At 41.9% G+C, this 16,680-nt stretch overlaps 1 protein-coding gene across 2 annotated transcripts in view; it reads right to left on the bottom strand.

Annotated features, from left to right (window-relative positions):
* Nucleotides 1-16,477, bottom strand: part of FAM47E (family with sequence similarity 47 member E) — a 34,661-nt gene extending 18,184 nt beyond the window's left edge. For both annotated transcript variants that reach the window (XM_019025411.4, XM_019025412.4), the window contains exons 1-3: nucleotides 14,259-16,477; nucleotides 9,558-9,903; nucleotides 2,241-2,380 (exon numbers count right to left, since the gene is read on the bottom strand). In XM_019025411.4, the coding sequence (XP_018880956.1) occupies nucleotides 2,241-2,380; nucleotides 9,558-9,903; nucleotides 14,259-14,332 (560 nt within the window). In that variant the 5' untranslated portion in view covers nucleotides 14,333-16,477. The remainder of the gene's footprint in view (nucleotides 1-2,240; nucleotides 2,381-9,557; nucleotides 9,904-14,258) is intronic.
* Between the last annotated feature and the right edge of the window lie 203 nt (nucleotides 16,478-16,680).

Raw genomic sequence — 16,680 nt, 5'->3', positions numbered from 1 at the left:
GCTACTATGTATACAACAAGTATGGTGATCCCTGAGAGCTGATTTAGTTAACATAGAGGTCAACGGAGACCTTGACTAAGGTCAGGTTCAGTGGAGTGGTGGAGATAAGAGCCTGATTGTTGTTTGGAGAGAAAAAGACTAAGTGAGTATGAATGTCTCTTTCAAAACATTTTGCTCTAAAGGAAAGGACAGATTATCTGGTGAGTGGGAGTTGGTGTCGCTTGCATCCTGCCTGCACCTGGATGTGTCCATCAACCCGGAGGTTCATCAGATATATGTGTTCAAGAATTTTTAATCTTCAGCCACGCTCCTCTCTGTCCCCTCTGAGAGGTCACACTGAGTGGGACTGAACATTCTAACCCTCTAATCACTTGGTCTTTCTGGTGACCAGCCACATTCTAAGACAATCTAGAGGCCTCAACCTGAGCACCTCATTAGCATAAACTCACCAGTGACTAAAAGGGGCTCCTTATGAATAACAAAAAGCATTCCTGTCACTCAGGAAATCCCAAGGGTTTTAGGAGCCCTGTGTCAGTAACTGGGGACAAAGACCAAATATATTTATTATATCACAGATCCCTACATATAACACTCATCTCACTCCCTCACCCAAGTTCTGAGCAACTTGAAAAACAACACACAGAGCAAAGACAATAGCCAAAATATCCCCTTCACTGATAACAGCAGCCATGATAGACGACATGGCTTTAGGTCCAAGAGGACTTGCTAACTGACACTCAGAAATTGGCAGACCCTTCCACCCAGTCCCCTGCAAGGCTGGACCAGGACAGTCCTCCCCTCTAGAATGGGGAAGCAAGGAGAAATTGTGCTTCCCATGGGCCATCTTGCTCCTCATGGAAGAAAGGCAGAACTGAGACAAGCACGTCCAGTTACCCTTCCTACATTTACCAGGAGGTGGACTGAAGAGTCAGAAATGTCCTAAGACTAGAGTTCCTCTCACCTTGTGTCTTACCCTAAAAAACATATATAATGTAATGCAGTAGATTCCCTCTAAATCCACCTCCATGTAGGTAATGTGTGTGACCAACAAGCTCTACATGGCCCCCACCAAACACACTGACCACAGTCCACACTCCTCTAAGTGTCTGGGTACTGTGGATAGGCTACTGTCTAGTTCACCATACTCTTCAGCACCCATCAGTGAGGTCTTTAATTTCAAAAGTCAAATGTAGGCCTGGCCCAGTGGCTCATGCCTGTAATCTCCACACTTTGGAAGGCAGAGGTGGGCAGATCACTTGAGGCCAGGAGTTCAAGACTAGGCTGGCCAACATGGCGAAACTTTGCCTCTATCAAAAGTACAAAGATTAGCCAGGTGTGGTGGTGGGCACCTACAGTCCCAGTTACATGGGAGGCTGACGCATAAGAATCACTGGGACCCAGGAGGTAGAGGTTGCAGTGAGCCAAGATTGTGCCACTGCTCTCCAGCCTGGGAGACAGAGCGAAACTCTGTCTCAAAAACAAACAAACAAAAAATGTGTATCCCAAATCTATTTGTGTCCAGTAAACTTATCACTGCGTTTATGTTATTTAATTAAATATTATATTGACTGGGGAATCAAGAATGTGTTACAAAAGGGAGGTGCTTTCATTAAGCTTAATGCTTTGAGAAGGGTCAATGAAGGTAGTATTACAGGTATGGTTTATGCAAAAAAGATGGGTGGAAACTCCAAGCAGTAGACCTATACTCAGAAAAAAGGCTTAGGTCAGGCATGGTGGTACATACCTGAAGTCCCAGCTGCTCAGGAGGCTGAGGCAGGAGGATCATTTGAGTCCAGAACTCAAGGCTGCAGTGAGTTGTGATCTCTTCACTGCCCTCCAGCCTTGACATTTCTTGGGGCACAAAGGATGATACCCCAAAAGTATGGTGCTTTGGCATGCTGAGCACTTTTGAATTAAAGGAAATTGGAAAGCCTTAGAAGCCGCCTCAAAATCAAGGATTTTCTAACCTTCACTGTTTCTACCCCTCAAGCATAGGGAGGGACTCTCTCTGGAATTTCCTTATAGACACCTGTGTCTGCGTCGTCGCTGGATAAATCACATCCATTGAAGAAATAAGCACTATTTAGAGCGGTACCTAGGACTCCTTTCCCTCTTCCTTGGGAACTTAGTTACATTTGCTTCATTAGAAGTATTCTAAAGATGAGAAGTTTTAAGAAGGTAATTCCTAGAATGTTTCATCAGGTGACAGCAATGATCGAAGGGTTAAGAACAATACTCACGGTCCCAGGTAGACTTGGGTAGAATGTTTTTTTAAAAGCTTCGTGGGTTCCTTCATTCCTTTCCTGGTGTCCTGACAATAAGCCCATGTGTCCTCCAGCTTCCGGTCAGGATCAAGCACTTCCAGCACCTTTGATAAGAGCTACAAACAGAAAATAGTCTTAGAGGAAAAGAAAAACATGCTGAAGAAGGGAGTCCCCATTCTACAACAAAACAGACCAACTTGCCCTTCACTTTTCCTTTTCAGTCCATCAGTGCTGTTCACCAACTTCTGTGCCAAGTATTATGCTGGGTGCTATGGATAGATTTGGACCATATCCCAAAAGACATAATCCCAAATGTTAAAATCCTGAAAGATCATAATCCCTAAAGTCTAAAATCCTCAAAATCACAATCCCCAAAATTAAAATCCCAAAACTATAATTATGAAAAAAAATTGTAAAAAAAGTATTTTAAAGGCACTTAAATTTTTAGATGGAGATTTATTTGAGAAATGTAAAAATGAGAGAACACTTCATTGGCCATTTTACACAACGAATTAGGCAACAACAATACACATAGTTTTGCAAGCATAAACAGTCAGGTGTACTAGCAGTCACATGGGTATAATATGAGCAGGGAAACCATATTCATGAAGAAATAGCTCAAAAAGTGATATGTATAAACGCATACCACTACGTTTGGCAATTGTGTGCACTGTGCTTTATAATTTCAGTCATCTGAAATACAGTGATGTACAACCTAAGCCTTTTGACAAAATCAATCAAAAAGCACAATGGGGCCAGGCACAGTGGCTAAGGCATATAATCTCAGTGCTTTGGGAAGCTTATGCAGGAAGATGGCATGAGGCCAGGAGTTTGAGACCAGCCTGGGCAACATAGCAAGACCTCTGTTTCTATTTAAAAAATTTTTTAAAATTAGCCAGGCATGGTGGTGCGCTCCTGTAGTCCTAGATACTTGGAGGCTAAGGTGAGAGGATCCCTTGAGCCCAGGAGTTTGAGGTAACAGTGAACTATAATTGCACCATTACACTCCAGCTTAGGTGACAGAATGAGAACCTGTCTCAAAAAAACAAACAAAAAACAATCATGATGGGACACCACTCTATGTGCAGTTACCCAAAGAACCAAGATATCAAGAAATGTTATCTTTCACAAATACAGATGAACAAAAAAGGACATCTCTTCATTCATTGTTGAAGTTTCAGTGTTTTTATGTAAATCCACAACGCTTACACACAAAGTTAGTTTTGTGACAACGCATTTTCATGAAGTCGAATTTGCAAAAAAGGCATGAAATGAATTAGACCTCTATAAAAGTCTTTACACAATGTACATCTCCAGCATTAGAAATGATGCAAAGATGAAACACATAACATAGTGAATTGTAAAAAATAACACTTACAATTTAAAATAGTGTGGGGGGCACTAAAAAAAAGCTAAGAAGAAAATTCAACATGTTAAAAAATGTATAAGAGAGATAGATTATGGGCAATTACACAGAGGTATTCCGTAAGAACTGGCAGGCATTTATGATCATTAACTATATTTTGAAGTCTTGCATCATAGTAAATAGTTGCTTTTTTTCTTTTAGGGCTCTCCTTGGAGAATACGTTCATATTCATTTTCTACATGCACTGCTCTTTTTAAAATTCTTCTGTGATTCAATATACACTCACGTGAGTACTCCCTATTACATTTTCCCCTCTTCTGTGCCATACTTCTATGTTGTTCTGGGTATAGGGAAATCCATTCCACATATACTCATATACAGACCCCAAAGTTGGCAGAAACAATACTGGTGATCCAATAGCAACACCATCTTCTTATCTTATTTATCCTATAATTATTTTTGAACCAGTCAGTAATATCACTGATCTCTTCAGGCAGATGCAGCTTTAATTTATTAAAATCTCCTGGAATTTCAGCAGCTGTAAGGAATGCTAATGCGAACAAATGACACTTGTTTTCATGTTTATTTTTTTCCTTAAAAAAAACTTTTTATTTTACCTTTTAATTTTTTATTGTAGATTCGGGGGTACATGTGCAGGTGTGTTACATGAGTATGTTGTGTAATACTGGGGTTTGGATTTCTAGTGAACCCATCACTCAAATAGTGAACATAGTACCCCATAGGTAGTTTTTGAATCCTCAACACCCTCCTAACCCCCCTTTTTGGAGGCCCCAGTGTCTATTATCTCCATCTTTATGATCATGTATACCCATTGTTAAGCTCCCACTTATAAGCAAGAACACATGGTATTTGATTTTCTGATTCTGAGTTATTTCACTTAGGATAATGGCCTCCAGTTCCATCCATGTCGTTATGATAGACATGATTTCATTCTTTTTATGGCTGCATAGTATTTCATGGTATATACATACCACATTATCTTTACCCAATCCATCATTGATGGACACTTAGGTTGATTTCATGACTTTGCTATTGTGATAGTGTTGTGATAAACATATAAGTGAAGGTGTCTTTTTGATAAAACAATTTCTTTTCCTTTGGGTAGATACCCAGTAGTGGAATTGCTGGGTTGAATGGCAGTTCTATTTTTAGTTCTTTGAGAAATCTCCATCTTGTTTTCCGCAGAGGTTGAGCTAACTTACAGTCTCATCAACAGTGTATAAGCATCCTCTTTTCTCTGCATCCTTGCCAATATCTGTTATTTTTTTTATTTCAATAACAGCTATTCTGACTGATATGAGATGGTATCTGGTATCTCATTGTGGTTTTAATCGGCTTTTCTCTGATGATTACTGATGTTGAGTATTTCTTCATATGTTTGTTGGCTGCTTGTATGTCTTCTTTTGAGAAGTGGCTGTTCATGTCCTTTGTACACTTTTTTTTTTTTTTTTTGAGACAGGGTCTCACACTTTGTCACCCAGGTTGAAGTGCAATGGTGCAATCACTGCAGCCTTAACCTCCTGGGGAGACTTCATGGCTTTGCCTACTTTTTAATGGAATTGTTTTTTCTTGTTGAATTGTTTAAGTTCCTTATAAATTCTAGACATTAGTCCTTTGTCACATGTATAGTTTGCAAATAGTTTCTCCCATTCTGCAGGCTGTTTACTCTGTTGATAGTTTCTTTTGCAGTTCAAAGTTCTTTAGCTTAACTTTCATTTGTCTATTTTTGTTTTTGTTGCATTTGCTTTTGAGGTCTTAGTCATAAATTCTTTGCCTCAGCCAATGTCTGGAAGAGTTTTTTTTGTAGGTTTTCTTCTAGAATTTGTATAGTTTCAGGTCTTACATTTAAGTCTTTAGTCCACCTTGAGTTAATTTTTGTATATGGTGAGAGATGGGGACACAGTTTCACTCTTCTGCATATAGCTAGCCAGTTTTCCCAGCATCATTTATTGAATAGGGTGCCCTTTTTCCATTGTTTATTTTTGTCAAGTTTGTCAAAGATCAGCTGGTTGTAGGTGTGTGGCTTTATTTCTGGGTTCTCTATTCTGTTCCATTAATCTATAGGCATATTTTCATACCCATACTATGCTGTTTTGGTTACTGTAGCCTTGCAGTATAGTTTGAAGTTGGGTAACATGATGACCCCAGCTTTGTTCTTTTTGCTTAGGATTACTTTGGCTAATCAGACACTTTTTTGATTCTGTATGAATTTTAGAATTGTTTTTTCTAATTATTTGAAAAATTATGTTGATAATTTTATAGGAATGGCATTGAATCTGCAGATTGCTTTGGATAGCATGGTCATTTTAACAATATTGATTCTTCCTTTACATGAACATGGAATGTTTTTATATTTATTAGCATCATTTATGATTTCTTTCATCAGTGTTTTGTAGTTCCCCTTGTGGAGGTCTTTCACTTCCTTCATTAAATGCATTCCTAGGTATTTTAGTTTTTTGTGGCAATTGTAAATGATATTGAGTTCTTGATTTGGTTCTCAGCTTCAGCATTGATAATGTATAGAGACACAACTGATTTTTGAACATTAATTTCATATCCTGAAATTTTACTGAAGTCGTTTATCAGGTCTAGGAGTCTTTTGGATGAATCTTCAAGGTTTTCTGGGTGTAGGATCATGAAATGATTCATTTTTAAACTCAAGTTTCTGTCATTGCCAAATCTCATGACCAATCCATTCATCTGAATTTCTGCCACGTGTTAGACTACATGCAAAAAAATTTTTATTGATAACTCTTTCAGGTTCACTTTTAGAAGCTTTGATTACACTTAATTCCAAACCTGTCATTTTGGTTTGGGAGTTCCAAGAAATCCATTTTCTTCTGCACAGTCCACCAAATCTTCAAATAAGTGATTATAAAATACTTCATTTGTTTCCAGTCATTAATATATAAAGAGGTAGATAAGTTTTAGAATTTCCAGATCCAACAGCGGCATGAATTGTATATCATTGATTTTAAAAAGTAGGGACAGTCTTGAAAGTGCCATCCAATAGCCAAAGCGAAACATGCACTAGTTTTTCTATGTTAGATTTAGTGGTAAATATAAGAAGTCTATCTTTCTTGACAGTCAAATCTTTAACCAAGAGTAGTTCACCATTTTATGTGGTTATGACACTGGAGGAATCTCAATATCAGCAAATGTCTGGTTCAGAAGGTTGCTGAGCTCGTCAAATTCTTTTAATTCTCTGACAAATGGTGTCACATGCTCGAAGGCAACCATGGTGTTATATGTGAAGAGGCATAAATTGTACACAATTGAATAATTTGGCAGAGGAGATCTCTTGTATTTTTCACCTGCATTTTCACTTACTCTGTGATCTCTGAAGCACTGAAACACTGAGGGTAGATCTTTCTGGCCTGCTCCACTCAGACTCACATACTAATCTCCTCTGGGGACACCCTCTCAGACACATCCAAAATAACACTTTACCATGTTTCTGGAAATTCCTTAATCCAGTCAAACTGACACCTAAAATTAAGTCCACAAGTCCACCTCTTGTCAAGTTGACACTCATACTCATCTCCTTAAACCATATTTAATTTCCAAATAAGGACAATAGCAAGGTAATAGGTCCACCTACCACGATGCAACTATCCTGCATACAACCAAAAACACACTAATCCCTTCCCCAGAATTTGGCTTTCAGGATTTCAACATTCAGGAATTCAATCTTTCAGGATTGTGATTTGTGGGATTTTAGACTTTGGGGATCTCAACATTCACGATTATGATGTTTGGGACTATGTCTTTTGGGATTATAATCAGCACCACTCGGATAAACCTCCCATCACCTGGACACTGGGTACACAGTCTTTTACCAAAGTTCTACTTCCTCTAGAAGGGAATGTGTCTCTGGGCCTACCCCTGTCCCCAAACGCCCCACTGAGTGAAGCGCCTCTAAAGGATTTCTGTGGTTTTTGACTGCCCACTATCTACTTTCCCTCTCATGAATATCTGGATTTTTCCTTGGAGAACCACCTCTCTCTCCACTCTCAACCTGCATGGTCTGAATTAGCCTGACCCCATCCTCACTCCTAAGGCAGACCAAACAATCAGAACCACAGTGACTGACTTTGGAATAGACACATGATCAAAGTTGGATCCATGATAATTAGGCTATGGAAGTTTTCTGGGATCATGCAAATAGGTGCGTTCTCTTTCTGCTGGGGTTGCTAAGTGGGTAGGGCTTAAACCTGGATCTTCTGATGGCCACCTTAGCACCATAAGAGATCCTGCTTCAGCAGGAAGCCAACACACCTATTTGCAGAAGTCACACATGGAAATAAGCGCCACAATCCCAAGCCATGCTCATGTGCCATCTGAGGTGTGGAAACAATCAATCTCTTTGTCATGGACTCAGAATTTCTGGCCTGCAGGAGGCAGTGAGGGAAAGCCCCAGAGAGAAATTAACTGATCAGCAATTCTAGCTGTCCTTTCTGTAGACTTCTCTCCCACTGATCATTCATTTATTCATTCATTCAAAATTATTTATTGAGTGTCTGCCATAGGACAGGTATTGGTGGTACACAGTGAAAGACACAAATAAAGTCCCTGCCCTTATAAGCTTTCATTGTGGGAGGAGCTCAGTGGTGGCAAGTGCTACAGTGAAAAGTAGGGCACCGTAAGGAGTAGATGTGAGGGTGGAAGGGAAGTGCTATTTTATATAGGCCTCTCCAATCAGGAGACATTTGAGCATCGATCTAAAGGGAGTGAAGGAGTAAGCCAAGCAGCCGTCTGGAGCAAGTGTTCCAGGCACCAGAACAGAGAGCTGAATTGGACATGCTCATAATGTCGATGGAGCAGCCAGGAGGCCAGAGTGGTTGGAGTGGCAGGAGCAGGGGTGAAGTTGGAGAGGGAGCAGAACAGGGGTACTGTGGAGAGCAGAATGCCAAGGCCTTTCAGATCCCAGCAAGAACTCTGGCTTTCTCTGAGAGAGAAGGGGACACTGGAAGGCTCTGAGCAGAGATTTGCCTTTCTGAACCATTGTCTCGCTCTCTGTGTAGAATACAGGCTGCAGGGATGCGGATGGAGTTGCAGTCACTGCTAGCTCCCTGCCCAATATCCATTCTACCTTTTCTCTTTAAACCTAATAGAACCTGGGTTTTGCTCAGGTTCAATGCCCAACTCTGAAACTCCATTTGCTAGACTCCGTAGCAACTAGGAGTAGTCAGATGAAAGAGATGTTTACTGGGAAAGCTATTATTTGCCTAATTAAAAGACAGAGTCAGCTGGCATGCACCCTTTAACCTTTGTCCCTTCCCTCTTCTTGTCTGAAATACAGACTCAATGCCTGGAAGCATGGAAGCCACTTTGAGATACAAAGACAAGAGATGCATACTAAGGATATAGAGCTAAAGTCAGGAGAGGCCTGGGACATTGGTGACATCACAGAGCTGCTGCTGTCCAGCCCTAGTCTGGACCATTAGGAGGATTTTCCCCCACGACCTTTCCGGTCTCATTCTTTCCACCCATTAGTAAGTATTTAAGGGCACCTCCTAATACCAGGCTAAAGTGACAAAAATAAGACTAGACAATTCTCTGTCATTGTTTCCTCCTCTCCCCAAAAAGTCACAACACAAAGTACAGTAGATGGGTAGAAATTATGGGGAATAGAAGTCATACGTTTCTGGTTTGTGGCATCTTTGTAAATTGAAGGGCTTCACAGGAAGCAAAGAGAGCAGTGTGCATGTTGCTGCTGATTGTGTTTTCTGGGAACAGAGGACAGAAGGCTGCTCTGAGGCCCACGAGAACTCGCATCCTGGGGGAGACATTCATCGCTCCTCTTATAAATATGTCACCCTCTCATGGGGACTTCCTAGACATTTAGATAGAATTATTTGCAAGGCCCCAGTGAAGCCCCTCCCACAAACCCTAGGACACATCACCTCTATGGGCATAGCTTCTTCCAGATTCGGGTAGAGCGCTAAGGGATGTGGGGTCAGGTGGGCCTCCACGTCCTCCAGGAATGCCTTCCGAGCCTGCTGGGCTGGCGAGAGCTTGGAAAGCAGGTCTGCTTCCTTGAGCAGCTTGATCTGCCTCTTCTTTGGGGCCAGCTGGGGAGCTCTGTGATAAATCTGGGGCAGAAAGCCCTCCACAGGGACCTGAGTCACCAGACCAGTGCAAGGCGGGCAGCCCTTCCTGAAGTCGTCAAGCCCCTTTCTTGGAAATACCAACTGCCGGCTGTGCAGAGAGGTGGGGAACTTCAGCCCGTTCTTGTGCTTTGTGAAACATCTGGAAGGTAGATAGATTCTCTTTGTACCTAGAATACCACATGCCTGTTCATATTAACCACAGGACTTGGGTGGGAGAAGGAGGCAGTAAAAAGGCTGGTCTCCAGCTTTTAGGGTTGGGGATAGGGGAAGAGGGATTCACTGGAGAAGCTGGAGTTAATCATATTCCTAGTTCATAGCACAGAATCACTGCTCTGTACAAGGCCCCTCTCTTGCTTTCTTGTCTATTTTATCCCCACATCCGACTCTCACTGGTCTCCCTTGCAAAAGCAAAACTGCCCTAGTGGATTTGGAATATATCCTTTGTTTGTACACATCCTTGAAATTCTGAAGCATCCTTACGTGTGCATGCACTCTTAATTTACGTAAATGGCACTATTCTGCTTCCTGTTTACCCAGCACTATATTTTAAAGACCCTTCCATGTCACTCTATATAAATCTAATTCATTATTCCAACTGCCGCCACCACATTTCATCTCTCCATTCGCTTTGTGAAGGACACTCAAGTTGTTGCCTTTCCCAAGGACTCTCTCTTCACTAAAAGGGACAGAGTGCAGTTGGGCGGGAAGAACCTGGATCCCACTGACAACTCAGCCCCTAACTAGCTGAATGGCGTTGGCTCTTCATATAACCTCTATGGGTTCCCCCTAAACTCAGGGGATCAAAGGCTGCAAAATGGCTGTCCATGGGCTACATTGGGCCAACAAACCTGTCATTTGGTCCTCCTTGTGTTTTAATAAGAATCATAATAGCTAACATAAATTGAGAATTTTCAATATAACAGACACTGTTCTACTGTTCTAAGTGCTTTACACATACGAGCATATTTAAATCTCATAATAACCCTATGAATTAGGCACAAGTATTATTCCCATTTACAGATAAGAAAATTGAGCACAAAGAAGTTAAAAAACAAAACACTTGTCAAAGGTCACACAGCTAATAAATGGTAGAGCTGGGAGTTTAACCCAGGTAGGCAGCTCCAGAAAAAGGTGCTTAATCACTCTACTGGAGTTTATGATAAATAAAAATGTTCACATAAATAATCGGGAAAAATAGCTCCTCTTGAAAAGCCAGATTTCTCAAGATCTGTAAAAAGTGGGTCCACTTATCCAAGGAGCCCCAATTGGTATATTGGTTGCCCACTGGAGACAAATCATCTGCTCTCTCATTCACAACCTCCACCTCTCCCACCGCCATATATATAGCTGCTTCACTCAGCCTCCTTATCCACCAGCCCCCTGTTAGCATTGAGTAGTTAGGGCATATAGATGAGATGGAAGAGACAGATGGGCAAACAGGAAGGAAAATAGAACAAGCTCCTGAATAACCTAACACAACCAGTGAACACCAAAGCCACGACTTGGAATCTGAGTGTCTCATTATCCTCACATATTACAGTGCCTTAGTCAGGTAATTCTAGAGTCTTTGTGTCCTTCCCTGAAGCCTCTTCCACCTTCAGACCCCTTTTATCTATAATGTCTTTTTACACCAAATCTAATCCTTGCTACACCCATTGCTACAAAGTGTTTTTAAGAGATTCCAGCCTGACCCCAATTCTTTTCTAGTGAGTCCTAGAAACTTCTTACTTGTTGCATAGCTGTGTATGTGTTGTTTTAAGGGCTTAACCCAACTCTACTGTGAAGATCTAGTGAAAGGACACAAAAAGATGAACTTAACAAAAAGTTACTCTCTGCATTTAACAGATCACTCTTAAATAGCTAAATGGCAGAAAGATGCTGAAATTACATCTAATCATAAGATTAATGACCCATTCAGCATTACCTATTAGTAAGTAACTCTCCATATTAAATGTCTTTACAAAGTTCATTATATGCACATTTACAACTAACTCATGCATCCAAGCACTTCATGAAATCAAATCTGAGAACAAATATTTTTGTTTAAGTACAGCCAAACAACTCAAAATGGGGAATGTACGTGGCAGTGAGCTGAAACTTCATAGAATGTTAGAACTGGCAGAGATCCTAAAAGAAATCCAGTCTACTTTCTTCACTTTTCTTTTTCTGGTTTTTTTTTTTTTTTTTTCAAGACAGGGTCTCACTCCGTTGCTCAGGCTAGCGTGCAGTGGCAATTATAGCTCAATAGCTCACTGCAGCCTCAAACTCCTGGGCTCAAGGGATCCTCCAATCTCAGTCCCCCAAGTAGTTGGGACTACAGGTGTGCGGCACCATGCCTAGCTAAATTTTTAAATTGTTTTTGTAGAGAGAGGAGACAGGGTCTTGCTATGTTGCCCAGGCTGGTCTCAAACTTCAGGTTCAAGTGATCCTCCTGCCTCCGCTTCCCAAAGTGTTGGGATTACAGGCGTGAGCCACTTTCCTCATTTCTTTCCTTTCTTTTTTTTTTTTAATTCGAGACAGGGTTCCACTCTGTTACCCAGGCTGGAGTGCAATGGTGTAATCTTGGCTCACTGCAACCTCTGCCTCTCAGACTCAAGTAATCCCTCCACCTCAGCCTCTTGAGTAGCTGGGACTACAGGCATGTGCCACCATGCCTGGCTACCGCTTTCCTCTTTTCAATGAGGAAACTAAGTTCCAAGAGGAGAGTAAGGCAACCAGTGTAAAGGGAGGGCTTTCCTCTCCCCCACATGGCCTCTCATAGTTAATAAGCTTACCACTCTGCATTATGTTAGGTTCAGGAAAAATCTCGCTTGGCCCATAAAATAAAACTGAAAACAATTTTTCTAAATATTTACTGTTTTCACAGACACTAGTACATGATATATGGATATTTCCCTCTTTAAGAATTGCAAAAGGATACTGGACATGTATCCTAAAGAAATGAAAAAGTATGTTCTCAGAAAATTCTGTATATAAATGTCGATAGCAGCTTTCTACATAATAGCCCCAAAACTGGAATGTCCAAAACAACCTGAATGTCCTTCAACAAGTGAATGGATAAACAAACTGTGGTACATCCACACCAAGGAACACGACTCAGCAACAAAAATGAACTATTGATACACACAACTTGGATGGATCTCAGGGGCTTTATGATGAGTGAAAAAGAGCCAGTCTCAAACAGTTACATACTGTATTATTCTGTTTATCTAACATTCTCAAAAGAACTAACTTACAGAAATGGAGAGCAGCTTAGCGATTGACAAGGCTGGGGTGGGAAAAGAAGTGACAGCAAAGGGGTAATACTAAGAGTTCCTCTGTGGGGAAGGAACAGTTTTGTATCTTTATGTATACATATGACCAAATGTTACAGAACTCACACACCTGAGTGTAAGTAAGAGCTGATAAAATCCAAGTAAGGTCTCTAGTTCAATTAGCATATTCTGCCAATGACGTTTCCTGGTTTGGCAATGTGCTATCGTTATGTAAAATGGTACCACTGTAAGCAGCTAGGGGAAGGGTACATGGGGCCTCTGTACTATTTCTGCAACTTCTTGTGAGCCTACAGTTATTTCAAAACAAAATTTTTAAATGGGGGGGAGAAGCTTCCCAAAGAAGCTCTTATGAATAACTGCTAGAAACAACTATGAATAATTGCTAACATGTACACGATACGTTCTCTGTGCCAGTGACAAGTTTACATGTGCTATCTCCATTAATCCTCACGACAATCTTAGAAAGCTGATTCCTAAGTTATTGCCCCATTTTATAGTTAGGAAAGTGAGCCCAGAAGGAGCAACCAACTTGCCTAAGGTCACCAGGCAAACAAGAGGAGAACTAGCCTTCAGCTCAAGCCTTTCTGATTCTAGACTTTGGAATCTTCACCACCACATCGTGCTGTCTCCAAGAGAGACGAATTCCATTCTCAAAAGATTGTCAAGGAGTCGGTAAAGGCAAAAACCTTCTTGTTCCTGCTCTGAGGCTACCACAACCGTACAAAATGTTAGCAGACCTCCCTAGCACCCCAGGCGCTCCTCCAACCCTGGGCTCCACTTGGCCACAGCCGCCATCTGGATACCAAAGGCTCCAGGGGCAGCAGATGCCTAACATCGGATACAGGGCTCCAGGCGCCCCGGGGCATCTGGCGAACAGTTGGTTGGCTAGGCCGGAGAAGGGTGGGTGGCTAGCAGGAGGGCACCAGCCTCCGCAGCGGACTCTGCGGCCATCACTTTCCCATCAGAAATGGGGATATTAGTCTACATCCCTGGGGGCGTGGGAGGCGGGGGTTGTGAGGATGACAGCAGGAAAAATTTTGCAAAGAGCAGCGCCAAGCGCTGGTTATCTCAGCGTATTATGTTGTACGTACAGGAAGCATTGAGGAGGGAAGGCAGGCTGGACCTCTCCCCCCGCCCCCGCCCCAGCAAGCGCGGGTCTCCAGGCGCCCCCGCGCGGCCCGCGTGGGATGCGTCCTCGGCCCGGGCGCTGAGTGTTTACCTGGACCTGCAGTTCACGCCCTCGCGCACCGGGGCCAACGTCCCCGGCCAGAGCCGCCGCCTGCGGTCCGCCATGGTGGCCCTAGCTTCGCGGCCGCCGTCCGGACTTGGGCGGTGTGTGTGCCCTGCCGCCGCCCCGTCGCTAGGACACCGCACAACCACCGCTGCCAGTATTTGCCCCGGGCGCCTGGCAACTCTGACGCCCCGCTGCGCGGTCCAACCCCTTCTCCGACGCCTGGGGACGTGGACCTGGCCGAGGGAAGGGAGAGGGTACCGGTCCTTGGTGTAATCACGTTTTACTCTGCTGGGAAGGGCGTGTTCATCTTCCCACCGAAACGCGCCATAGACTGGATCAGGCCTTTTTTGCTCATCATAGTTTCAAAAAACGTTTACTGAAGGAAAGAAAGGAAGAAGGCAGAAGGAGCGATAAAGAGATAGCAAGAGAAAGAGGGTGGAAAGTGGGGGAAATGAATAGATTTCTGAAGGTTGGGAAAGCCTTTTAGCAGGGAGATGTTTTCCTGGAGGTCTTGGAACTCTCTTGGTCTCACAGCCTCTGTAAACCGAGGGCTGCACACCTGTCTCTAGTCCCCAGCTGATTTCCAGAGGCCCTTCCAGCTCCTGTGTTGATTCTTCTGCCTCTACTCACTTCTAGCAGACAAGTACCATCCAGCTGACCCTGGTAGGCAGGTGGCCACATAATACGGATTGCATGAGGGTGTGTTTCGTTTTTACTAAATTCTCATGCTACTTCTGAGTGTTTCTGATTTAAATATAAGCATTGGTTCTGCTACTTAATAATTATGCACTCCTGGGGGCAGGGTACTTACATTTTTAAGCTTCATTAATTACCTGGCCTGAAAATGGGGAAAATAATAATATCTACCTGTAGGGTTATTGGGGATATTCGATGAATATAAAGAAATTAACACAGTGCCAGCATTTAAGAATCCCTCAAGAATTATTATTATGCAAGTACTATTATTCCAGCTGTGAACCGGGGGTGGTAATATTTGTCCTGCCTACTTAACAGAGCTGTTGTGAGTTAGTTAATGGAGAAAGCTATGTAGGTAATCATTATAATTAGCCCAATTGTTATTTTTATTTTCTTTGATATTAGTCCGATTGTAATGCAAACTTTTTATTACTTTGAGGAGGTAGGGTTTCTGTAGAAATTCTGTGAGAACTGGGCCAAAGGTATGGTTATCTAGGCTGAATGGAGTCCTGCAGGAATGATTTGTAACAATTTGTCCAAACAATGCTTGATTAAACTAAAAAGCTTCTACACAGCAAAAGAAATAATCAGCAGAGTAAACAGCCCACAGAGTGGGAAAAATCTTTGCAATCTATATATCCAACAAAGGACTAATATTCAGAATCTACAAGGAACTCAAACAAGCCAGCAAGAAAAAAACAAGCAATCCCATCAACAAATGGGCTAAGGACATGAATAGACAATTCTCAAAAGAAGATATAAAAATGGTGAACAAACATATGAGAAAAGGCTAGATATCACTAATTATAAGGGAAATGCAAATCAAAACCACAATGTAATACCACCTTACTCCAGCAAAACTGGCCATAATCAAAAAATTTTTAAAAATTAGATGTTGGTGTGGATGTGGTGAAAAGAGAACACTTTTACGCTGCTGGTGGGAATGTAAACTAGTAAAACCACTATGGAAAACAGTGTGGAGATTCCTTAAAGAACTAAAAGTGGATCTACCATTTGATCCAGCAGTCCCACTACTGGGTATCTACCCAGAGGAAGAGAAGTCATTATACAAAAAAAATACTTGCACACACGTTTATAGCAGCACAATTTGCAGTTGCAAAACTATGGAACCAGCCCAAATGCCCATCAATCGATGAGTAGATAGAGAAATTGTGGTATATATGTGTATATATACACATATATATAATGGAATAACATTCAGCCATAAAAAGGAATGAAATAATGGCATTAGTAGCAACTTGGATGGAACTGGAGACCATTATTCTAACTGAAGTAATTAAGGAATGGAAAACCAAACATTGTACATTCTCACTCGTAAGTAGGAGCTAAGCTATGAGGATGCAAAGGTGTAAGAATGATAAAATGGACTTTGGGAACTTGGGGGGAAGGATAGGATGGGGATAAGAGATAAAAGACTACACATTGGGTACAGTGTACACTGCTTGGGTGATGGGTGTACCAAAATCTCAGAAATTGCCACTGGAGAACTTATTCATGTAACCAAAAATAAATAAATAAATAAACAAATAACGGATGCCCAGAAATATTCTGAAGGAGGCATTTTACCGGAATCTCCAAAGGTTGTGACAAAAAGAAGAAAAAGCTGACTACAATTTATATATCAGCAAGCAAGAGGTAGAGTTTCCTAAGATGGCTTTCTATATATTTTCTACAGCTGCAATAATCCTTT

This window comes from Gorilla gorilla, chromosome 3, assembly GCF_029281585.2.
Source record: "Gorilla gorilla gorilla isolate KB3781 chromosome 3, NHGRI_mGorGor1-v2.1_pri, whole genome shotgun sequence".
Taxonomy (NCBI): domain Eukaryota; kingdom Metazoa; phylum Chordata; class Mammalia; order Primates; family Hominidae; genus Gorilla; species Gorilla gorilla.
This window is presented reverse-complemented; position numbering and strand designations above follow the sequence as displayed.